This window comes from Dermacentor silvarum, chromosome 2, assembly GCF_013339745.2.
Source record: "Dermacentor silvarum isolate Dsil-2018 chromosome 2, BIME_Dsil_1.4, whole genome shotgun sequence".
NCBI classification, from domain to species: domain Eukaryota; kingdom Metazoa; phylum Arthropoda; class Arachnida; order Ixodida; family Ixodidae; genus Dermacentor; species Dermacentor silvarum.
Window position 1 is genome coordinate 96,008,961 of NC_051155.1, and position 26,368 is coordinate 96,035,328.

Genomic DNA, 26,368 nt, shown 5'->3' on the forward strand with positions numbered 1-26,368 from the left:
TCTGCCGCAGAAGAACCCGGGTGTGGAGAAAAATTCTGAGCCCTTCTCCTGTCGAGAAAATGGTTGTCAGCGAAGCTTCTGGCAAGACGACGCTGTCGCAGGCATACGCTTCGTTTGCCCTAAACTCAGGGTCGGCGGCTCTTCGCTGACGTTTGGCCTGGGGTTCGGAAGCCCTCCCGCTAGAATCGGCACGCTACAATCGGACGACAAGCTTCGCTTACCCCCATTTTCTCGGCAGGGGAAGGGCGTGTTAAAGATCCTCGAGCCCACAGGGGTATGCGCCATTGAGCTTGGACCCTTTCTGCACAATCTCCCCATCTTTCATTCCCCCTCATTCCGCTCCCATGTGTAGGGTAGCAAACTGGTTGTGCTGAACTGGTTAACCTCCTTGCCTTTCCTTCTCCACTCTTTCATTCCTTCCTTCCAATTTGGGCCCACTTTTTAGCGTGACACCACCACCACACCCACCACCACCACCGCGACACTTGTGAAACAATACAAGCTTCGCTTGAAAAAAAAATCAAAAGAACAACTTCGTTCTTGAGCGTGCACTGAGCGAGGACGTTGAGGTATGATACAGAAAAGTGAAGCTGCCAGCAGAAGCAGCTGAATGTGGAGGACAAACTAACCAAAATGCGACCTAGGAGCAAGTGAAAGAACATGTGTGCATTTCTGCCGCTTTGAAAAGGAGGCCGAGCTTGCATCTAGACATTTACGTCGTTACGTTACGTTTGCGTGATTGCGTCACTTTTGAGCAAACATTGTATTGGATTTATGCCATTAGCGTTCAATTTATGTAAATATACATTTACACTTCGATCATTTTGTACGCACATTTCCGTCATTAGCGTTCAGTTTGCATGCAATTTGATTTATCATTTGTGCAAAAACAACAAAGAAAGAAAAAAAAAGAAAGAAAAAGAGGCGATTCCCCTATGGGGGAACCAGCGCTGGCAAAGGAGGTGCTATGACAGTTATAGTGTGCAACTACAATAGCTGACACCGGTAGGGCGGCTACGAAGATGGCACGACATATTTAACGATAACAGACGCGCGCCTAGCTGTATCAACATTTGCTTTGCCCGATGAGCCCAGCCAAGTTCTGTCCATGACCATGTGCGTTGCGTTGAGCGCATGCGCGGCTACGTCCTAGCACGTCGGTTCCCTGTCATCTGAGTAGCCGGCAAAAGTGTGTCGCAAGATGACCGGTGAATTTTGCTGTATGTGCTTTTGAAAACCGTGTCCACCGTTCACTAGGCTGTGTGTTACGGCGCTGCTGTTGGCACACGAAGCTTCAGCGCTGGTTGCCCGTAAACGTGGGATGCGACGAATTTTGAAGCGAAAGGCTTTCTTTCGCTTTTTCCCAGTTGTTGTGGTCAGTGGTTGGTGGTGGTCGGACTTCGACCTCGGATACAAAGGCGCCCATGCACTAGGCGCTTGTTCCCTCGCATCTGAGCTTCTGCCTCCTTGATAGTGCACATCTAATTTTAGTGGCAAGAGCAGCGAATGACACTCTTGTTTCTTAAGCAGCGACTTCCGGTTGACCACCGACTTCCGGTTTGTGTGAAATTCAAGAAATGTTTCTAAATTCAAAATAAATAGTTAAAAAAGTGTACGAAATCGATGATCCTATTTAATGTTGATGATAGATATGACATCAGAGCATACGTTTAGTTACAAATTGAGTTAGTTAAGTTGCAGGAATAATTAGAAAATAATTATAAATCACTAACTGCCGTACATCCATGTGCGTGGTTGTTTGGCTTCATGTGTGTAGTTTCCCGCCAGTTCCGTTCGCCATGGAAGTAGACCACGAGGATGCCGGGCCAAGTGTTGTGTACCGTCGAGTTTCGGACGACGAGGACGCCGGGCCTAGTGTAGTGTACTGTAGTGTAGTTTACATCCTTTTCATCAACAATTCACCAGCATTCTCTGTCGTGTCGTACTAAAAAAATTAATAAAAATGAAAAACAAAAAAGTGCAGCGTGCGTCGTCTCTCCCAGTCCTTCTCCTTCGCGCTGTACGTCGTTTATGCCAGAGATGGCTGTGTCAGCCAATCGTCAATTCCGCTATGCTGCAAATTTTTCGACGATTTGATCAGCACGTGCGGCAGTGTATGATAGGTGCGGCTTATGGACTTCACATTTGATTATGTGTCCAGACGACAGCAACATTCCGGGAGGTTCATCATGTCTTTTAAGATATACGGATTGCTTTCTTTCTTCATGATTTCCAAAATAAATGTCAGTTGAGAGTCAGCGCCTGACCTGTGCGTGCCTCCGTCCAGTTGTAAGCGCTGCACAAAAAAAAAAAAAACGTGATGAACGCTTACCAATTCGCTCAATCTTCTATCCGAACGTTCCCTCCACCTAGCCGAGCCGAACTCATTAACGAAACAGCCGCATTTCCGCACAGGAAGCCGACTTGCACCGAATTTGTCGGATTCATTAAGCGTATCTTGGCAATACACAGCGCCCCTCCCAGGTCTACGCTCTTATCCCGTGGACTGCTCAATGCGCCTTCCTTTCAGCGACACGGTCATAGCGTGACCTGCGACCTCCTGGCACTTCCTCGATAAGAGAAGGTCTGCGCACTCCTAGCTACAATGCTAGCAACATCGTGTAGGTAGACACGGCACTCCGCGTCGACGCTGCGGAGGCTACTTGTGACCGAGCAACGGAAGGGCAAAGTTTTGCCCCGAACAGCTGTTCATGCCACACTCCGCAGGGCCATCCAGCTTGTATGTCTCTGCTTCATTTCAGAGCCGTAAAGGGTCCTTAAACGAGGTCGAAGGTGGGCAGGCAATTCTCGCCCTCGTTATGCTTCCCACGTGCTCTCTCCTCCTCATCGCGTGCTTCTCTGGAAGACACGTAGTCACTACATCAATACCCAGCGTAACATTGGCGGTATTTTCTTGTACGAAACACCGTCAACTTCCGCTTATCAGGACAAAACGTCTTTAGGGCTACACGCTGTTCCCGCCGCACGCGTTGTGCAAAACTCGCTGCACTAGGTTCAATCAGTTCATTGCGTACAACAGGCAAACTAGAAAACCAGGAAAGGAGGACGCGTGACTGCATGGCAAAGCTGTGCTGCCAGCTGCATAGCCACTGATGTCCCTCGTGGAGGAACCAATCGACAGCTTTTACACTGGCGACGTCACGTGGATGACCTTCTTGGTGTGACGACTTCTGAAGAAAGTACCCTAAAAACCCTGGCGACAAGCACGTTGCGTTTTTTTTTTTTTTTTTTTTTTTTTACAGCGGAGCTGTTATACGATAGTTTCCAGCGGAACACTGCGTTCGTCCACAGAGCGCGTAGACCAAAAACGCCGTAGCCGCGATACAAAGCAAAAGCGTATCGCTGGTGTGCCCCAGCTGCGTTTAATGGCCAATGGGTGTTACTCTTTGGCTGGTGACGTCACGCACAGCATAAGCACGTTATTTCAGTTGCGCTCCGGCCGTGTAATTGGTAGGCTGCGTATTGTGCGGATCGAGGAAGAACAGCATGCCTACTAAGAACGACGGCGTGAGCAAAAGCGGGAATGGGTGCGAAGGCGGCGGAAGGCTGCTAACGCCTCCCACCGACTTCGCGCCCATTCCCCCTCAAGCATCGTTACAGAAACCATGGCCGTGTACCATAGAGACGGCAAAGCTATAGTCACCTTAGTGACAAAATAATAAAGACGGTAGAAAATGACAATTTGTGTGGTATGTCTCTTTATTTCAATCGACACAGTTTATCACCATATATACAGCTCCGCTGGTCATCCATTTTCACAGCCTGGAATGGCACTGAGTTTTTACAGCAAATTTGTTAATGGCTAGTTCCCCCAGGATTGTGTCCGCGTGTAGAAAGAAACTATCGTCATCAGATTTAGGCTTCATGTGCGTGGCTGTTTCCCGACAGTTGTGCCTTAGCACAGGTGTCAAAACGGATGAATAACATGACTGATAGGTCATGACATGAATAACATCACATGCTCGTCAGTGACGTCACGATTAACGCTAATAAAATCACGTGTGGCGCATACCGCATATATGCCGGTATAAGCCAGGGCCACGAAAGAAAGGAAGAAGGCAGGAGGGAAAGAAAGAAATAAAGAAGAGGGAAAGGTAAAAGAAAGAAGGCAAGTAAGAAAGAAATTAGGTGTGGCTCATATCCGCGTTGGATATGTGGGTATGAGCCGCTGAGAGCAGGAGCGGAAGAGATGGCACAGGATCCTGACGCTGCCGTGCAGTCTGCTGCAGCTATGAAAGCTGTGGCTCATACGCTAGTCTATGACGATGAGGCGGACTTGGCGCAGCAAACGCACTAATTGACCATCGCGTCGGGCGAAAACAAGACTCCGGTGTCCTTGCTCATTACTAACATGCGGAAGAAGCACAATACATTCAAAAGGGATAAAATATAGATTCACTATAGCAATGTTCACTCCAGGAGACCCACCATAGTCACAGCTTCGCTGGCTTCCATCTTCATAGTTGTGGAAGGGCTCTGACTTTTTAAATTATTATCACAGGTATTTTAGGGTCTACTTAACATTTTACCTTATGTGCTTGGCGACCTATATCCACTAGTTGGGCAGCATTATTGCGCAACGCTTCCGTGATTTAAATCGTTCATGCACTTCCTACGGAGGACGAGTGCAGTTTCCACTGTGCCGAACCACTCATGTCATATTCCTACGTACTGTCGTGCACAACACGAACAGCAGAGAGTGGAAAACCGTACAATCACCTTAACCTTAGGTGGCCAATCTCAGCTTAGGCGACGGGGGCGAGAACGCATTCAGACTGCATGTTCCAAAGCCACAGTTAGCGGAACACTTGTTTTGTCACACGGCCAATAAAACTGCCACTTTTGTCACCAGAGCAGCTGTTCGCGCCTCGTGCTATCGCCCAACGGCAGCCCACGCGTGTGAGCTGAGCGAGAGCTTATCTCCGTGACCGGCGGAGTTTTTTTACTCTCTTGTATCTTTTGGGCCCATCGTTAGCTCGCCATAACCGGTGTCTTAACCACTGGACGATGATCCCCAAATCCGCTGAACAATTATCATCTAATGTTGGCTTCTACAAAAAAGAAAAGTTTTAAAATGCTAAAAAAATTGTAGAAGGTCCCACGCAGTTTCTTCGCCCAAGATCGACAACGTCTACCTTAATCACAAGTGGCATTGTGACTTCTTACAAGTTTGTTTAAACGTTTACCTTCAGCCGATTGCAGTAGGCCAGTGGTAATGTCGTATGCGCTGCTTAGCGCTCAAGATAGCGGGTTTGATCCCGGTCGCCGAGGCCGCGTTTCGATGGGGGCGAAATGCAAAATGCTATTAAAGGGCACATTCAAGAAACCCAAGGGGTGAGAATCAACGTGTAGTCTCCCCCTTTATCGCTCCTCATAATCATATCGTAGATTTGGGACGTTAAATTGCGAAGTTTAGCTGAATTTGTAAACTTTGTCCTTTGTGCAAGACTACTATATTTCTCAAATATTCACTGAGCCACGGCCATTATAATCTCAACAAAGTACAGGCACAAAAAGACACAGCAGCATGCCTTCGCACTACGTGACTGAATCATTCTGGCTCAGCAGACAGAATGTTTCAGGCACATTTCATGTGAAATGTGCCTACTATGTCTGTCTCCTCTAGCAGTTCCTGCGTGTCCGTACGTGGCAGCTATGCGGACGCTTGCACTCATTGTAGATTTTATCTGAAAAATGTTATTATACAAAAACATTTTTCAGATACAATCTACAATGATTGTAAGTATGGCCCGAACGAAATAATATTAGTAATAATACTACTACTAATAATAATATTAATAATAACTATAAGAAAGTATTGAAATCGGAGAGCACCGAAATTTCTATTCATACAAAGTATGAAAAAACATTGTGCAGCATGTGTAAGCACGCCTTGAATTAATATTCGCGATAAAGAGGCCGAATGTTTAGATGGCTGTCCGTGTGCGCAGCTAGCGTGTCGCACTTTGTATAAAATTGCATCTAAAAGCGCTATCGAACATTTTCACAGAATTGCCTGTCTGGCAGGGTAATTTATGACTTTTGTGTGGCTGCAACCAAAAATCATGAGCCATTCCACTCTGGTGGATGACCAGCGAAGCTGTTTAGCACACGATACAGAGGTGACACATAATCGGGAGGCCGCGTATATTCCGGACTCCCGAGGAGCAACGCGCCTACGAAGAGCGACGGCAGAAACAGAGACGAGCTTGCAATCGCTGCTGGGAGTGCGCACTACACGCTGCCTCCGCATTACGACAGCACAAGTGAAATTCAAAATGGAGAACAGCAACTGTTCTTATATACATGCGCGACGGTGCCGCTGCCCCGTGAGAGCGGCAGGAAACTAGGCACACAATCGGTTGGAACGCTAACAAAGAGAGGGCGGTGCGAACGTAGACATGGCCGACGCGGGTCGGCCTTTTAGGCTAAGATCCGTTCGTCGAGCTCATTGGGTCCCAGGTGTGACAAGGGTAGTTCAAGGGCACGTTACAGGTCCGGGAGCCCACCACCCGGAGTCCACAGGGGTATGTGCCTGCCATTGCACTTGGACCCTTTCTGCACAATCGATAGGATCGGACCACATTTTTGCAGACGCACAAGAAAAATGCACAGAAGTCTAGCCTGACTAAAGCCATTGTGGCCAGACATATGCGAGTAAATCGCAGGAAAACACTTCGTTTCAAGATTCGAATGCATTTTCATGCGAAAATGCGCACTCGTTATGTATGGTTGAATAACATTATCAGTATGAATCAGTTTGCTGCTTTGGGGAATATGTCCGCCATTTGGACACATGCGGGTGAAAAAAAACTCGGTCATAACTTACCTCTTTGACATCAGTCTTTTCTAATAAATCCAAATAAAGCCACAACCGCGAACTCATCCGCTTCGCCGCGCGCTGGCCCTGCCCGCGTCGTCGCGCCTCAGACCTTACTGCGGTGACGTAGTTGGTGTGAAGAGGATGACATGCGGGGGCCTTCTCTTAGTTCTTGGTGGTGTTGGCTCTGCGCTGATTTCTGTTACTAAGCTGCACGTGGCGCGGAGTCTTGAGCTGGTTAAGGGCTGACCGGAAGGTTCAAGCAAAGGGCACTGTGCGGCGCAAATGTTTGTACACACCTACCACCGCACAGCAGCACCGGCACGCATGTAGCGTTTGTTGGCATTCTCATTTGCATCCGCTACAAAAGCCCAGTGGTGGCTACGCCGTGGCGCTGGTGTTACTCGAAGTCGTTGGTGCAATCCCGGCTGCGGCGGCCGCATTCCGATAGGAGTAGAATGTGACAACGCTTGTGTACCGTGCATCAGGTGAACGTTAAAGAGTCCCAGGTGATCAAAATAATTCTGGAGTACACAACTACGGCGTGCCTCACAATTAGATCGTGGTATAAAACCACGAATTTAAATAACATCGTAATTATCGAATTAAATCAGATCGAATTAAATCAGATCGTAAAACTCCCGAATTTATTTCTTAATTGCCATTACAAAAAATTGTGAGAGTTGTCACAACCAGCTAGTGGGATGCGCCGACGCACTAAATAAAATTATTTTCCAGAACAGTGAACTTTACCGCTATTTTGTAGCGATTCCTTTCCGATGCTAATGCTTTTTCGCGCTTTTCACGCTTGGTCAGTGGTTAGAGCGACGGTTCGCTCACGTTATCAACGGGATCAGCCGACCGTGAGCGGTGGATGATAAGACTAGTATGGAATAAAGCATAACGCATCGCTAGAAAATACCAGCCCTTATTTAATACCCGTGGAGTCCTATATGTTTTAACGGGCTAGTTCAAAACGGTAACCCCTGCGTTTGGCGGTTTAGGTTTTATTCTACTCAGGCACGTTGCAAAAAATCAGCGGAGATTTATCAGCAAATGCGAGATAAATGTGTCAGCATTACTTCGCACCTCTTTGAGCTCCCTGATCCGTGATTTTGCGTGGATCCAGTCGCAAAAGTGAATCGGGTCGATCTGCGTCGCAAAAACACGAATGACGCGTGATCTGCTTGGCTGAAAAATAACCGGGAAGATAATCGAACGCACCGACACATTATTCAGCCCCTTCGGGTTAACATTAGAGCGCCGTCTGGGACTTGATTTACTGCTGGCATGACCAGTGTGCGCTCTCGCAAAGTTGCGTTTTCAGTGAGCTCTTGTGTGCAACCTGTTAAGATGCTCTGGGCTAAACATAATCAATGTAGTTGCAACTGCCTGATCTGATATGCTGCTGTGATTTTGCTCGCGCAGCTGCTGCAGTACCTTCTTCCCTTGGCTGCACCATCAGCGTGCGTCGTGCACGAAGACAGAACCTGCTGGGCTTCGTAGCAAGCGGCGAGCGCGATGGCGTCGTACCAGGACAGCGGCCGCAGCGTGCTGGTGGCTGCGGCCTGCAGTTGGTGCCTCTTCTGGACTATGATCGTGAACCGCAGCGGCGGCATCGTGTTCGTCACCATGATTTCCGAGATGGGCGCCTCGCGCCAGGCCGCCTCGTGGCCGTTCTCGCTCCTTGGCGCCGTGTCCAACATATTTGGTGAGCATCCAAGACTTTTGAAACGGCATTTGCGCTTTGATACATATGGGCCCTGGCCGGGCTTACGCTCATAACATCTGCCTAAGGCAATCGTGACATTGGCATTAGATGCGCCGACTATTGTCACCGATGCCGCAATCGCAGATCGCCTCTAAAGTGTAATTCAGCGGGATCGAGGAAAGGCTATAGAGGGACGGGGTTTGCTTATTCGAAACATTTTCATAAGCGCCTGTGGGGTTTCCCGGCGGCTGTAGCTCAGTGTAGCTTGTAACGTTGGGCTGCCGAGCGCCAAGTTGCCGGTTCCATTCCTGACCGAAGCATGTGCATTCCAATGGGGGTGGAATGCGAAAACTCTCGTGCACAAAAACTTATATGTACAGAGGATAACACTCATGTCTAGAACAACGGAACGTCGCGCTCGGGACTGCAGGAGCGACATCTACAGTTTGAAATAGGCTATATCTGAGCACGCGCGGTGCCAATGACGCGCCTGCCTTGCATTTTCGCTCCTTGTTTATCGCCGCGACTGCAACAACTGCTTTGGCCGTCAGAAGCGCTGTCAACGGCGTAGCGACGAAAAAAAGCGTGGAATCGCCCGGCTCAGTGCCCTTATACTGCACGTTTATATTATCAGTTCGCGGTAGCCATTGCGTCGCACATATATCTCGCGCATCGCGCCCTGGATTTGACATAGCGCATTGCGTTTATGCTGTCTGTTAGGAGTGAATTTTACAAACCTACTTTCATAGTTTATCGGTCATCAACCCACGAATTATGCGCTTATTACAAAATAATTAATCGTAGGTTTCGATCGCACACAGAAAAATGTTTCCTAGATATCCTGAACTTATAAGATTTATTGAAATCAACAAATGTAGGTCCCGCAAAAACGCTGTCAAATGTGAGCACATCATTCATGAGGGGTAAGCGGAATCATTTCCTTGTGCGTTTGGTGAACGAACATTGTCAACGCTGACGGTACTGAAAAGTTTGAGGAAGAGGCGACTTAGCCACTGCAGAACCCTCGCCGTAGTGCTTGTCATTGGTGCCGCAGAAGATTGCAGTGAGGCAAACTAATATCACGTTGCCGCTCCACCAGACGCTCTGAATTCTCGCAGGTATAGAGTCGTAAAGGTGAGTGGGGTCTTTCCGCAGACGTACCCACTGCTTTTCAATAGCGCCCCACAGATCGTTGGATCTTGTCAGGCCAGGCTGTTTGGCGAGATCATATATTTTCAATAATGTTGAGGTCCGGGCTTCTGGCAGGCCAGTCTAAGGTCATTACGCCGAGGCTGTCAAGAGGCTCTCGAACTTTAGTGGCTGTGTGGACGGACTGCTGAAAGTGGCAGAGTCCGTCTGGAAAGGGGCCGTCCAGTACGTAAAGTAAAATGACCGTTTCTATTACGTCCGTGTACGCTGCTGCCATCATCCGTCCTTAAGCCTCTGGAGCGGTCACTGCTCACTCCACTGCTTGATAGCTCACTGCTCCCCACACGGTGACTGACGTGCGCCCACTGGAGCGAACATTCCAAACGTATTTTTCGGCATCCCTGCGTGATAAACCATACTTGCCTAATAATAATAATAATAATAATAATAATAATAATAATAATAATAATAATAACAAAACTTGTCTTCAGCACTGATAAGCAGCGGCGCGGCATTGGAAGAAGCTTTTACTTTGAAGTTTTGCTTCTTATACTTCTACAGGAGGTCCCGCCAACGGTGATTAAAACCTTGGGACCTCCTTCTGTATATGCACAACTATGTAACCTTTTAAGTATGTAATAAACTTGAATTTAATTGAATGCTAAGCATTAAAATAACGTTGCTACAATACTCTTGTCCAGAGGCATACACACCAGAATTCCCCTATCCCAAAGTCAAATACAACATAATCACATATAGTGCCATTATTGTGAAATATTATTTAGTTACCTCAATTACTACTAAGGCTAAGTCTCGCTGTTAGCATGGCTGTAATCTTTGTCTTTCATAAAACAACACACTCTCTCTGGGTTTGTCTAGAACACTCAGCGGGACAATTTTTTCGCGCTAATGGAATATTTGCAGCATAACACGCGCTAGAAAAACCAAAATTACCGGCTGCTCTCTGGACGCCACACACGTTGCCTGTGGTCCCAGTGTGTACAGAAGGTGGCTTCGTCGCTGAACACAACGGCCCGCCAATTGTCTGGTGTCCAGTTTTGGACAACGGAAGCGAAGTCCATGCGCTGAACCTTGTGGTTTTTTTCAAGCTGGGTCCTCTGAGCAGCAATTCTGCTTTTTATCACGGCTGAATGAAGCCTCCGACTAATGGTTTGCGTGGAAACCTCCAATCCCAGAATATCCCGAATTTCCTGGGCGCTGAGAAAGGGGTCTTCAGCAGACGCTGCTACGATCAGTAGCATCGGTTGTAGCTCTTTCTGGGCGACGACGGGCAGCATCAGCAAGCCGACTTTCCTTGTAAAAAGCTTGGAGCACTCTGTTAACAGTGGCCAATGGACGTCTCGTAGCCGCCGATATGGCTAATTGAGTCATCGTGCGTCCCATCACCGTGATGGCTTTTCTTTCATCGAGTGTCAAGCGTGCTGATATTGTTGAAGTTCTAATGCAGCATCAGTAAAGTCGCATAAAGAATATATAGGCATTGCTGCAGCAGCTGGCTCACTCGCGCGCGCTCCTAGCGCTAAATTCAGGAGCGGCCAAGCATATCCTCTTCCGACCAGCTTGGCGCGAAAAACCAGAGAACTTTATTCAGCTGATAAGAGGGTGCAAATCTGCTGCTGGGAAAATGAGACCACGAGAGAGAGAGAAACGAGAAGGGAAAGGTAGGGAGGTTAACTATAAGGACGTGCCCGGTTGGCTACCCTACGCTTGGGGGAGGGAAGGGGGAAGAATAGATAAGGAGCGAGAATATAAATAATCATAAAGAGTCAGTCATTCACACAGTCAGTCGCAGAGGAAGGTACACTGTCACAAGCGTTCACACAGTCCAGTGTCCTTCAAGAAGTGAAGAGCTTTTGTGGCCTTTCGCATGCAAGAATGCGTAGGCCATGGTCCCAGAATCTTTTCCTCTGACAGCACTCTGCTATCTAACCTGCTGAGTTGAGCTTGAAGAATCCGTCGTTGGGCGTCAAAAGCTGGGCAATGACCCAGAAGGTGCTCTAGTGTCTCATCACACCCGCACGAATTGCATGCCGCACTGTTAGCCATTCCTATTAGGAATGAATATGAATTCGTAAACGCGACGCCCAACCACATGCGACACAGTAAAGTGGCTTCGCTACGGGACTGTGGCCGCTCCTGGCCTTGAAAGGGACCCTCAAACGATTTTGACGATTTTGTACAAATGTACTTTGTTCTTAGGATAGGTCCTTATTATCATGAAGTGACAGATTTCGGCGCTCCACGTTAATCGTGTAATTTATTATATGGTATTAAATACAGCGTGTTTGAGTGTAGACTTTCAAAATTTATTTAAGGTTGCCTGTGGCAGATAGCCCAATTCTACTTAATGAGATTGTCTACTCGAAGAGGTGGACATTATTTGCACACGAAAGTGAAATGCATATTCGACTAATTCACAAAAAATCACTAATTAAGTTTTTAACTAATTACCTGTGACCCATATTGCAATTTACAAATTGTAGCCGTGGAGTTCGCAAGGAGGATCCACTTGGAAATAATTCTCAGGATGGCACCAGTTTCGAGATATTAATTCCCGAACTTTGCGGAGAAATGCATTGCCGTTCCAGTTAATTTTGTCCTTCAATGCATAAAGCGACGTTTTGTTAAGAAACTAACCTGTCACGGCCAGGTGGCTAGCGAAAGGGTTGGGGAGGCTTCGCTCGCTGGCTCCAAGAAAATAGGAAGTAGACGACGCAACGTCACACCATTCCGGAGAGCCAGTGAAGGTGGAGCTTAGCTGCGAGCGAGTTGAGAAAAAGCATGGCTATGGAGGAGAGTAAATTGTTAGGTAGCTGTACCCTATGCGCCGGTGAACTTGTGTGCATTATCTAAACATTTTCCAGGGCTTAATCCTGAGATCTTCGAAAAGTGCTAGACCCGAGCACAAAAATCCAGCATGTCGTCTAAAAATTCCCGGCTGGCCCTGCTACAATCTTCTAAGCCCCGAAAATGTCGATTACCCTACGTACAGGTAAATAACCTTTTGTCGGCAGGAGTGAGCAGCACCCAGCAGCAGCCACGGTCAGCCAAGTGCAAGATGGTTCGCAAAGAGAGCTCCGTTTTAAAGACAAAAATTGACAGAGCCGTTTGTCTGCGTGTGCGCTTTTCACGTGTGTCCGCCTATGTGCCTGGGATGTGCACACATGCGCTCATCCTCGATGTTTATTTTGCTCTTGTTACGTTTTCTTTTTCTTAATAACATGCACGAACTAACTCAGCAAGGTCTAATTAGTCCCCAACGCCGCGGAAAGTCTTTCGGAATGACACCCTAGAAAATGCCTTATATAGATACGCTCTAAAACAGACACCCAGGATGGCTCTCTTCACAATTAACGTAAAGCGGCGTGCAGGGACGCACTCGTTATTATCTTGGCGGCAGATCATGTGGCGCGTGAAGTGTACGAAGCCACGATGTAACTTTAAAGGAGGTGTCTTATCACTGCTGTCTGTGCCGCGTCACATATTTACACTCGCGCAATCTGCCATATGCTTATCCGCCATAGAGCAGCCGATAAAACAGCGGCCTCTGTGCGCTTATCGCAGTGTCGCTGTCCGAGCTAGATAGACATTGCTCATATTTCACAGGCTTACATAGTCGAAGGCCGAGTGAGAACGAGCCGCTGCACATGCCTGTGATCTTCAGTAAACGACATCGTTAAAGTGCACTGCCGTTGAAGTTCAGAACGGGGCTCAAAAGCATGCAGGCATCTGCCGCGGAATGGAGTCGTGATAAGCGCTACGACGTCTACACAATACATCTTCCTCCATAAAATACTTTACTGAGGGGTATGTGGTGTATGTGCTGAGAGGAACTGAGGGGTATGTGCTTGCACGTGCTGCAAGCACGGCGGTTCCGGAGGCAGCGGAATGACGGGAAATGTGTGAATTTGTCTAAATTTCGTTCCTTTGGATTCTAACGGCCTTGTAACATTGCAAGTTTATTATATGCAAGAAACCCTGGCATTATAAATGCAACAAGTCACTATTATTAAGCATTTGCGCAAGAAATATATGTCTTGCAGTGTTTAGAAAACCACGATCGCTTTATAATTTGGAATGATAAAATTTAATAAATGCTGTGACAACAAAGTTTGAAGCCGCAAAGGTGAAGATTAGACAAGTATATGCACGAACCATAGTTTCCGTGGTAGCTAAACAATTGCTGCGTCAGATTTTTTTTCTGGTAATTTTGGTATCACGCTCAATGGTGTGCAGCGCTATATGACGACCGTTCGCCTTTTAAACAAAGGGCTGAGCGAGAAGCACATAGGTGAAGTCCGCATGTCGTTCATCGCCTTCAGAAGCAATGCCACAGTTGAGCTTGATGCTGTGAAGTGCAATTGCCCGGCCATCAACCCCAATGGCACCCTAGTTGATCTGGGCTCCTGGCCCTGAATTTCCCGTTCGTTATCCGACTACCGGTGCGAATCGCAACAACTCCTCCGTATGTGCATGTGTATTTACGAGTATACATGCCACCCACAGCTTGCGGAGCGACCGAGCCCCGGAAGCTCTCACTGCTCTCCCCCCAGCAAACCGAATTTCCCGTTTCAAGCCATTTATTCCCACAAGAATGCCACTTCTCTTCCCCTCCGTAGCTTAGGGCAGAAGCATCCTACTAATGATAAGCGGTTTTACAAGCACATCGCTGTCACGAAGCGATCACTAGCGCAAATCAACCCAAAAGATGTATTTCGGCCACTGTTATTGGTACCTCTTGCTCTTTCCCGTTTTCCTCTGCTCACTCCTTACCATGCGCCTTTACTTCAGAGCAAACACACACACAAATCGATATAAGCAAGCCAGCAAAAATAAACAGCAACAAATTGCACAAACAAAAGCAGGGAAAAATTTTGGAATCCGCTCGTTACGCGGCCCATGCCCTCGAGCAAACCGCGCACACTGCAGGAGAACATGCCGTGCAATCGCTCAAACACGGAGGTTTAGCAACTCTATGTTACGAAGTTCGCCTGAGCAACGCGACTCTTATCTGCCGCTTAGCTTCAAAGGGACCGCTGGCAGCGTGCGCATTTTTATCCTTTGTACAACTCCCACGACGCCATGGGGCGACAATAGTGGTAGCCGGGAAGTGCCGCGTTTGTCACCATCCTCGTCTGCGGGGTAGTCGAGAGCGTCCGCGCTGGCTGCGCAGTTCGAAACACGTGCACTTGCGGTAAACCATCGGTTCGCCGATATCTGCTATCGTCTATAAACGATCCATCTTGATAGCCGATAGTGTGTGCATTCCCTGAGCCGGCGCACATATGGAACCATTGCTGCAATGAGTCCCTATGCGTTTCATGCAAATAAATAAAAGGCACAAGCGAAGGTCGTCGAGCTTACCGGCGACGAAAGAAAAGAACACGAAATAACACGGTCGTAGTCAGCCCAAAGCAAACGAAGGAATCTGCTGCCAGGAAAATCACAAATAATCTGAGAATAAACCATCTGAATAAAGCGTCTGAATAAACCGTCCGCGTAGCGGTATTTTTCTTTTTTTTTACGTTTTCCTCGTGCTGGTCGGCCTGGCAGACGTGCGAATAGAACAGTGACCCCCATTCCAGTAATGCGCACGGCACGCTGAAGTTATTGGAGCGACAGTAAACTGGAGCAGGTGGGTAAGGCTCAAGGCGTTAGGAAACACGCGCTAGAAGGACGACAAACACAGGGACTGCTGCTGTGTTACTAGTTCGGTGTTTCACTACTCCTGCTCATCCTTTGTGTGTACGTGCGTATTACCACTACATTATGTTATGATAAAGTAATCAGGACATGATGAAAGAGGGTCCACTAATTTTGCGTAACTAAGAGCGGCTCGTTCATTTCCCATGGAATTAATTCTGAGACTGATTGGAGCAGCTGTGCATGCGTCCCAGAAGCATATTGTACTTTCAGCACTCGAGTTCACGCGAGTTTCAGTTGGTCTTCTGCATCAAGTTAACACTCGCAATAACAAAGAAATTTTCGCACAAATTCAACCCATGGAGTACAAATATAGCAGTACAGGGACCCTGCAGGGGCGTCTGCGTGAGCAGGCGTTTGGTGTGTTGGGACAGTGCCTACCCAAGCACATGAGGGTTCAACCCTCCCGCATGTAGTCGTGCGTGGCTTAGCCCTGTCTGGGGAAAGTGAGATTCTGGGGGTTGAGCCGATGCCGGATGTTCGGACCTTTAAGGCCCCCCGGCGGAGGCAACACTACACCTCTTTGACATCTGTTTCACATAGAGGGCGCCTCCAGACTAACCCACTTGGAGGAAATCTGCAGTTGCCTTTTCCTGCCATTCTCATCAATCTTCGTCTTCTTCCCTCAATTTTAATCTTTCCTGTCTTTTCGCTTCTATTTACCTCAAAATTTCCAGGCGGGAATGCTTAACCTTGTGTGTCATAACCACCCTTGACTGTACGTATTTGGTCATAGCGGGAACGTACAGTTGGCGTTTGTAGGGCCTGTCTTTACATTTCCTACAGCGGCCCCTTATTGGACTCCATAGTGGGTGAGTGGCGTTCCTGCTGAAAGAATATTATTTTCGTCGCTTGTTCTTTCCCGCGTTACTAGGTCGCCCCGAAACGGGGGCGCACCGAAAAATTTTTTCAGTTTTTTGATGAGCACAGATTTCGCCCACTTTCCCGTGATTCACAGTCAAACACCGGAAAAACCAGGGAGAGCCATCTTACTGTTCCTTGTGGCGAAATATCTTACAGATGCTATAGGTTATAAAGTTAAGAAATTGGCTAACGGTGACCTCTTGGAACTCCGCGACAAGAAGCAACACGAAAAGCTCCCAAATCTAGCCTTCCTTGGGGAAATTCCACTGACTTATGACAAACCGCACACTGAACACCACTCGTGGGGTCATTTCGGACGACGAGTTGCTGGTACTGACCAAGACTGAACTTCTAGAGGGTAGGAGTGACCAGAACGTAATGAATGTCAAGCGAATGAAGTTGAGGCACGATGGCAAAGAAATCCCAACAAAGCACCTTATTCTTGCCTTGGGTTCAAATGTGTGTCCCGATACTATCGAAGCAAGCTATCTGAAGATCCGTGTCAAGCCATAAGTGCCAAACCCCCTGAGGTGCTTCAAATGCTAATAATCTGGCCATAGTTCCCAGAACCGCCGAGGCCGAGTGACCATTGCTATATGCAACGCACACGAACATCCATCTGAAACTTGCGAGAATTATCCGCATTGTGTGAACTGTGACGGAGAGCACGGCGCACACTCGCGGTCATGCCTTATCTGAAAAAAAGAACAAACATAAATATCTGCGCTAAAAGTGAAGGAGAACACATCCTTTAAAGAGGCACGCAGGCAGGTGTCCTACCTGCCACAGAATACCTTTGCCGAAGTGGCGCGTCAAGGGGCAGCCTCACAACGGCTTCCGGCGGCTGTCCGGCCCGCTCGCAGCGAACCGGTGGCAACACCAAACGGCCCTTCCGCGGTTGCAGTTAACGCTGCCCCGACATCTAAGAGAGGCCCATCAACCCCCACGCTGGTTGCCTTTAGAGGCTCGTCTCTGGCGAGGAGGCGCTTACGTCAAACACAGCACTCGAAAGAGCGCGTGTCCAGTGCCCCGCAAGAGGCGATGGACATAACTAGCCAGACGGCGCCGCCAGCGCCTAAGCAGCCGCGAGATTTTCGTGATTGCTCCAAAAAAGACAAACTTCGCATCACCCGGCCTGGAAAGGGCCCGTGGGCTAACCCTCGTCCCCTAAACAAACATCAAAACAGTATTGCCATCATGGAGACTCAAATACTACAATGGAATGTCGGAGGACTTCTTCGTAACCCTGACATTACAGAACTCCTATGCAAACACAATCCAACGTTTCTGTGTGTTCAAGAGACACCTATGAAATACACACACAAACTTTCTTCGTCGCTATACCATCTATCGTGAAGCCTGTGCCGAGGAAAACACCTCGTCTGGTTGTGTAGCAATAGCTGCCAACAAATCTGCATCTTGTAAACAAGTCGACCTTCAGACATCCTTGAAGGCACTGTCAGTTCGGGCAATTCTTTCCAGCATGTTGGTAACTGTATGTTCTAATTATATTGTTAGGTTGCACAAGTCACATATACAGATGCATTTACACTGTTTACAAGGAAGGCAACAATATACAAACAAGATGGCTGTCGAGACCGATTACACCTGGACACAGGAAATCGTCGTCTTCTTACTTTGGCACCACTCTTGGGTGGCGCCGTAACATAACCCCCCCCCCTTGTAAAGGCGCCGTCTGCGGGCCAGCTGTAATAGAGGTTAACTCGCGGCAAAGAAAGGCTTCAGCCGAGACACATGCACAATGTCAGTGGGGACTGGCGAGTCTAGCGGAGCGATCTCGTAGTTAACATCACCAAGCTGCGGCAATATCGTGTAGGGCCCTGTGTATCGCGTCAGCGGCTTTTCAGACAAGCCGATGAGGCGACATGGCGTCCATAGGAGGACAACGGAGCCAGGCCTGTGTACCACGGCAGCAGCTTTTCAGACAAGCCGATGAGGCGACATGGCGTCCATAGAAGGACAACGGAGCCAGAGGAAACTGAACGTCTCGATCTCGGCTGTCGTACCGGATCTTCTGTGCGGCCTGAGAGTCAGTGAACCGGGAGCCGGCAATCTGGCGCGCCGTGTGAGCCCGGGCGAAGACGTCTTGAGCATATTCAGGGGGGCGTTCGTCGAGGAAGGAAGCAATGTGTCAAGGTCAAAGTAAGGTAGTGGCCGAACGGAAGGTAAAGGGGGTGAAAAGCCAGCGGTCTCGTAACGGAACGAATTGTAAGCGAAAGTCACGAGGGGGTAAAGTATTGTCCCAATCACTGTGGTCCTCAGAAACGTACCTAGACACCATAAATGTCAGCGTGCGATCAAGCAGCTCCGTGAGTCCGTTTGTCTGCGGGTGGTAGGAGGTGGAATGCAGAGCAGGAACTAAGTAAGTCGTCAGCGACGCCGGACAACCAGGTGCCGCCGTGATCATTGAGGAGCTGCCGGGGTGTGCAGCGATGGAGGATGATGCCATGTAAAAGGAAATCCGCCACCTCTGTTGCACAGCTCGTGGCCAAAGCTCGCGTGATTGCGTAACGGGTCGCGTAGTCAGTCGCGACGACGACCCATTTATTATCATATTTTGACGTCAGAAAAGGCCCGAGAAGATCGAGACCGACGCGAAAGAAAGGTTCTCAGGTCACGACGATGAGCTGAAGGCGTCCAGCGGGCAGCACAGCAGGTTTTTTTGCGGCGATGGCAGAGCGCACATGCTGCAACGTAGCGGCGCACGGAGTGGCACAGGCATGGCCAGTATAAGCGGCGCCGTACGCAGTCGTAAGTACCAGAAACACCGAGGTGGCCTGCAGTAGGTGTGTCATGCAACTGCTCAAGAATTCATGTTCGGAAATGGCGTGGCTCAACGAGTAAAAATCTGGTCCTTGGGGGCGTAAGCTGTGACGGTAAAGAACGTTGTCGCGTAGTACGAACATGCGCAGAGTGGGCTCCGAATGTCCAGAATTGAGACGATCGATGAGATCAGGTAAGCAGTCATCACGCCGTTGTTCAGTGCGGATGTCACGGAGATCAGAAATGGCCATTATGCAAGCGTCGGTATCAAGTGCATCATATTCAAGGAGGTCGACAGGATTACGGGAGAGGCAGTCGGCATCTTTGTCCAAGCGGCCTGACTTGTACAAGACAAAAAATGAATAATCTTGTAACCGTAGCGCCCATCTACCCAATCGTCCAGTGGGGTCTTTAAGTGATGGCAGCCAGCACAAACCATGATGATCGGTAACCACGGAAAATGTTCGGCCGTACAATTAAGGGCGGTATTCAGCTACTGCCCTAACTAACGCCAGGCACTCCCGTTAAATAACGGAAAAAAGTTCTCTCGCTGGTAACAGGACGAGGCTGGCGTACGCGCTTTTCGTTACGCTGCGATTTAACGAGTACAGCACTAATGCCATGGCCACTAGCATCCGTGTGAAGTTTCGTTACGCTGCGATTTAACGAGTACAGCACTAATGCCATGGCCACTAGCATCCGTGTGAAGTTCAGTTGCGGCAGATGTATCACAATGAGCAAGCAATGGGGGGGGGGGGGGGGGCATTATCAAGCGTACGAGGGTGGAGAAGGCTGTGGTTTGAGAAAGGCCCCATGTGCAAGTAACGTCCTTCTTACGTAAGTCGGTGAGTGGGCGGGCGGTTTCGGCGACATTCATGACGAAACGACGGAAATACGAGCAGAGCACAGTAATACAAAGCTTCTTACATCTGTGGTGGAAGGCAGAACAGGAAAGTTCTGGACTGCGCGAATCTTGTCAGGGTCGGGCTGAACGCTAGCGGCACTGACGAGATGGTCAAGTACGATAATTTGACGACGTCCAACGTAGCACTTGGATGAGTTCAATTGCAGGCCGGCGCGTTGGAAAACAGCAAGGATGGCCAACAGAACCGTGAGAAGACTCGCGAAAGTTGGTGAAAAGAGAATCACATCGTCTAAATAACAGAGACATGTAGACCATTTATAGCCGCGTATTAAGGAGTCCATCATTCGTTCATAGGTAGCCGGGGCATTACAAAGGCTGAACGGCATAACCTTGAATTGGTCGAGGCCGTCAGGTGAGACGAAGGCAGTTTTCTCACGGTCCATGCATCTACTGAGATTTGTGCATAGCCTGATCCTAGGTCTATGGACGAGAAGTACTTGGCGCCGTGCAAGCAGTCCAAAACGTTATCAGCACGCGGCAAGGGGTAGACATCCTTGTGCGTAATCTCTGACTTCAAAAGAGGCCCAACCCATGTCTCCATGCACTGCCTCATTTGTCGTATTACCGTGTGCTCCCAAAGCCAACCGGCCTACTGATCTTTGGTTAACTTCCAAACCCGCCAATATATCCGATTTTAAGCATATAATGGCATTTGCGAATGTTAGCGCTGGCACCATTACTCCTTTCCAGATTCCACGCACCACCTCATACTTATTGTGGCCCCACAGTGCTCTGTGTTTCATTAATGCTGCATTCCGCTTCCCCTTTATTTTCAGATTATCTTGGTGGTTGCTTGAGTAATTCTTTCCTTCGTTTATGTGTACGCCGAGGTACTTATATTGCTTCACTATGGGTATTACTTGCTGTTGAATTGACACCACGAAGTTACTCGTGTGCTCATTAAAGATCATAATCCCTGATTTCTCTGTGCTAAACTTAAGGCCTAGATTTGTCGCTGCGTTCCCACAGATATTCGCAAGTATCTGTAAATCTTTTTTATTGTCCGCTAGTAGCACAATGTCGTCTGCGTACATCAGTCCAGGGATCTTCTGTTGCACCATTTGTCCATTACGCATGTAGGATAAATCAAAACCTAATTCGCTGTTTTCCAGTCGTCTTTCTATGCCCTTGACGTAAAGCGATACTATGTAATCGATACGTAAAGCCAGTAATCGACACAGAAGCGCCATCTGCCGTTCTTTGACAAGGACAACAGGCGACGCCCAAGGACTGGAAGATGGCTCGATAACGCCTTTAGTCAACATTTTATCGACTTCTTCTTGCATCACCTGTCGTTCGGCATGACAAACACGGTGTGGCCTGCGGTGTATCGGATTGGCGTATCCGCTGTAAATACGACGGGTTACCACCGATGTCTGAGCTAAAGGGTGGCCGTCAAGGTCAAAATGTTGCTGTAAGTTTTCAAAAGACGGTGGAGGCCAGCAGCTTGCGCAGCAAGAAGGTCAGGTGCAATCATCTTGCTAAGTTCGTCTGTGAGAGTCTGTGAATCAGGTTCCTGTTGAAGGCGGCGGAATTTCGGCGTCAAGCGCCGATATCTCGCAATCATTGACAGACAATATGTCGCCCAAGGACATGCTTCTGGGAACGATTTGATTCCAGCAGTTAAATTTGAGGAGAGGGAGCGAAGTATGATTGCCTCTAACAGAGAGCACGGTATGGGGCACGCCAAATTCCTTTCAAGCAGTGTGTCAGTGGTGGCACATAGCACGTAAACTCTGTCAGGAACAGATGGAAACGACATTAGAGTGACGTACGTAGTGGCTTGGGTGACAGGTGGATGTCTTCGGCAGAGCATAACCGTGGTGGTGTGACAGGTGTACTATAGCAGCCGTGAGGCTGCTCAAGCTGAATGACATTAGACGGGCAGTCCAAGAGGGCTGAATGGGACGATAAAAAAATGTGGTTGATCCCTCTTATATTGGAATCGGTATAGAACACGAAAGTGAAACGTGTCTTCACAGAAGTAGTGTAATGTTTATTGCACATTGATATATAATGTCTATTGGTGTTTTGTGGCTAAAGCGCCCTTAGGCGTTGATGCACCCACGCTGACGCCTGGTGGCACGTCTCCTCCATCACGACTACCAACGTCGATGACCATGAGCAACCGTCGTGCATATGGAAGCTGCACTACGCTGCACACGCTAGCACAACGCGAAAGACGAAGCACGTAACTGACACACTAATACAACGCGCAAGACAAAGCACGTAACTGAATCGTCACCGAGTCAAATCAGCGCGTACAGCGCGTCGTAATTGCAGCCTCCGCGATCAACTTCAGAAACATTTTCAGAGCTAATTGCGGAGGCCACGCTCCGCTGTGCTGAGTACGGTGAACGCCACCTGGCGTTGGTAGTGCTTCTTGATGCCAGCGTCCCTTCGAATGCTGGCATCGAGGCGTCGTAGTGCTGAGACCACCGAAGCCTTCACTGTCGGTGCGCGTTAGTGTCATAATGCAGTACTTCTCTTTTCTGCTCGTAGGCGGCGGCACCGCCCCGAGCAAGAGCGCGGGTACACGGAGGAGTGTTAGATATATAAGGCGCGTCTGTGTAGCTCTCTGCAAATGCGTTTGTGGCGCAACGGGTTAAACGCTCGGCGATCTATCGTCGCGGACCGAGAGGTCGTGGGTTCGATTTCCAAATTTTGCATGTTTGTGGAACTTTTTCTTCTGGTTTCTTTCTTTGTATTATGTTCGTGTACATTGTAAGAACGTCATTCCGTATTTCCGTATGACGTATTTCCGTGACGGAAATACGTCAGTGAAGTCTTGGTGGACCCCGGCATAAAACACTTTCGTGTTAAAAGTCTAGTCCGAGCATAACGTCGTATAGGCATTGTTTCAAAACGGCAAACAACAGTGGCTAAGCGCCCCGCGATGCCAATGCGAGCAGTGCACATACCAAGCACGGCAGGCGTTCCTCCGTCGGTGACGAGGAGGGTGCTTGATGCAGCAGGTGTGAGGGCCTTGTGCAGCCGTGGGCGCAATTGGGCACTCATCACGGATATGTGCGCGCCAGTGTCACTGAGTGCAGGGCACTGACGCCATCGACTACAACGTCAATAACGTTCTGGTTGGTCGACAAAGTGATCAGAGGGTTTTGCGGTCGAGTCTTCAATGCAGCCTTACTCCGGGAGCTGCATCGCTTTGTTTTCCAGAGACGCGCGTCGGGGCTGCGTCGGGTACGGTGGACGACAAGCCTGCGGCGATAGTTACGATGGTCGACGAGCTGGTGGCGAACAGGACTGGTGACGTCGGAATGACAACGAGGGACTGTTACAAGTGGCACGATCGTCATTGTTGGGCTGTTGGGCGTCAAATGCCTTACTGGTAACGACACGGGCTCTGTTCGGGGCGATAATAACTGGTGAATGGCATTCGCTGAGGGGAGGAGACAGTACGGTTGTTACAATGGCGAGCAAGGTGACCCATACGCCTGCAGGCAAAACTGATTGGTCGATCGTCTGCGGTTCGCCACTCGGCTGGATTTCGGTATCGTGCAGCATACTGCGGACCATTGGATAGCCGAGGAGCAATCGACAGGTGTTAAGCGGCAACGGCGCATACAGAATTAACTCCAACATTAGCGAGTTCTTCGCGGAATATTGCCTGCACAAATGATACTGTAGGCATGTTGTTCGGCTCACTGGGGCGGGAAAGAAAGGCTGCAGGTTCTCGCCGTACTATCCGCATCAGGTCGTCTGATAATGATGGTGTTTGCATTCCTAGCCTGTCGTCACACGAAGACGTCGCAGCTGTGTTCGGCGGATGTGCGAACGGCAGTGGAATGTGGCGGCTCTTGGCCTGCTCAAAGCGTTGACACTCTTTTATGAGGTCCTGTACTGTCTCACAATTTTTGCACATGAGCATGTTGAAAGCATCGTCAGTGACCCATTAAATACACGTCCAACTTTGTCTAACTCGGCCATATCGCTGTCGGCCATTCAGCACAGAGCCACCGCGTCCTGGATGTAAGAGACATGCGATTCCGTGGACGTTTGGACACGAGTAGCTAGTTCGTTCTATGCGGCGCTCATCCACCCGGCGGTGCGGCCGCGCAAGTACCTCAGCTTCTGCTTGCACGTGTCCTAGTTATTAAGTTCTTTCTCATGGTTACAAACCACACCTTCGCCGTGCCTTGTAGGTAGAACACCAAGTTGGCCAACATAATCCTCGGATCCCATTTGTTGTGGGCACCTACACGCTCATATGTGGCGATCCACTGTTCCACGTCGAGGTTGTCGGTGCCGCAGAACGTTCCTGGATCCCGCGGCTGAGCCAGGAAACCGTCCGGGTTGTAGGCGTTGAAGTGGTACGCGCCATTTCGGGACCTGTTTCGTCCATTACGTTGTCCTGTCCGAGGTGACGACCACTGCGGCGCTCCGTTGTTGTCTCTCGTGGTTACCCCGCACCTCTCACCAATTTGTTACGTTGCGGAAGTCACATATAAAGATGTACTTACACTATTTCCAAGGAAGGCAACGATTTACAAACAAGATGGCTGTCGAAACCGATTACACATCGACACGTGAAATCGTCGTTTTCTGACTTTGGCGCCACTCTTGTGTGGCGCCGTAACGATATATACCCTCGAATCATCATCTCGTGGAAACAGACTTGTATAATCTTATAGATCAGCTTTCCGAGCCCTACATACTCGTGGGAGGTCTTAACGCCTACAACATGATGTGGAGACACTCACGATGTGGCGTGAGAGGCCGATTCATGGAAACCTTTTAGTAAACTCCGGTGCATGTTTCTTCAGTAAGGAGCCACCGTATTATAGTCTTCATAACAATTCATATTCATCGATAGACTTATCGATTGGATCTGCTTCCCTATTTCTCGACTTATAATGGAACGTCATCAAAATACATTCGGGAGTGATCCTCCGCGGTGGCTCAGTCAGCTAAGGCATTGCGGTGCTGAGCACGAGATCGAATCCCGGCCGCGGAGGCCGCATTTCGATAGAGGCGAAATGCAAAAACGCCCGTGTGCTTGCGTTGTAGTGCACGTTAAAGAACCCCAGCTGGTCAAAATTAATCCGGTGCCCTCCACTATACGGCGTGCCTCATAATCAGAACTAGTTTTGGCACGTAAAACCCCAGTAAGAAAAAAGATTCGGGAGTGGCCACTAACCATTGATTCTAAGCTTAGTAAGAGCTGGTAGAGAAAGCTGGTTTCCACCTGGAGACCTCACATCTCCAGGTGGAAACTAGTCTGTGCCGATTGGAAACATTTGTAAGGAATGCACTTCTTCATTACGAAATTTTATCAATGAATGTAGTATAGATGACGCAGTGGCGTATTTTACCGCCTTAATCATTGACGCAGCAGAAAAATACATTCCACTAACAAGTGGTAACTCGTACAATTGACGAATTTCTTAGTGGAATGAAGACTGCAAGCAGGCGCGCAAGGAACAAAATGAAACATAGGGCATACTTCCTCAGTCGCCAACTCCTGAAAATGTGATCCAGTTCAAACCCATTAAATCCCAGGGAAGGCGCACGAGACGGCAAGCTAGGAGAACGAGCTGGAGGAGTTTTCTTTCAAGCATAAATTTCTACACAGGAGGCGAACCCTTGGGGTGGGCTTAGAAGGCTTAATAGGCAGCAAACCCAAACATTGCCCTTGTTGACGATCAAGGGAACACCTTGAAAGTTCATTCCGACACCCTTGGGAAGCACCTTGAGCGCGTATGTAGTTCAATTAATTATTCTAAGTCGTTTCTTACATACTAGTATAAAGCAACAGCGGAACGTAAGCCAATGGATCGTAAATACAAACCGAATGATTCCTATAACCGTCCTTTCAGCGCTGCCGAGTTGAGAGCTTCATCGAACGCGCGTCAGAGCTCTGCACCCGGATCTGACAGGATCGTATAAGACATGATGAAGCACTTTCACAAAGACATAGAAATAACCCTACTTGTGCACTTCTTGACGCCATTAGGATTTCCGGATAGCTGCTTTCAATATACAGAAAGGCTATTGTAGATCCAATATTGAAACAAGGTAAAGAGTCATTTTCAGTTATTAGTTACCGTCCGATAGCGTTTACAAGTTTTCTTTGCAAGATATTCGAGAAGATAAGTCGTATATTTTCTCGAGTCAAACAAAATCCTTGACCCTTATCAGTGTGGTTTCAGAGAAGATCGTTCTACAACCGACCATCTCGTACGCATGGACTCAAACATCCGTGATGCTTTCATTCACAAACAGCACTTTTTTGTCTATTTCTCGACATGGAAAAGGCGTACGACAGGACGCGGCGTTACTGGATACTCTGAGATTTGTCGGAGATGCGTATACGCGGAAACATGCTTAACGTTGTAGAAAGCTACTTGTC

At 48.6% G+C, this 26,368-nt stretch overlaps 1 protein-coding gene across 1 annotated transcript in view; it reads left to right on the plus strand.

The window, feature by feature from the left end:
• Positions 1 to 26,368, plus strand: part of LOC119441040 (monocarboxylate transporter 7-like) — a 54,657-nt gene that overhangs the window by 18,245 nt on the left and 10,044 nt on the right. The window contains exon 3 of the mRNA XM_037705772.2: positions 8,270 to 8,552. Within this exon, the coding sequence (XP_037561700.1) occupies positions 8,363 to 8,552 (190 nt within the window). The 5' untranslated portion in view covers positions 8,270 to 8,362. The remainder of the gene's footprint in view (positions 1 to 8,269; positions 8,553 to 26,368) is intronic.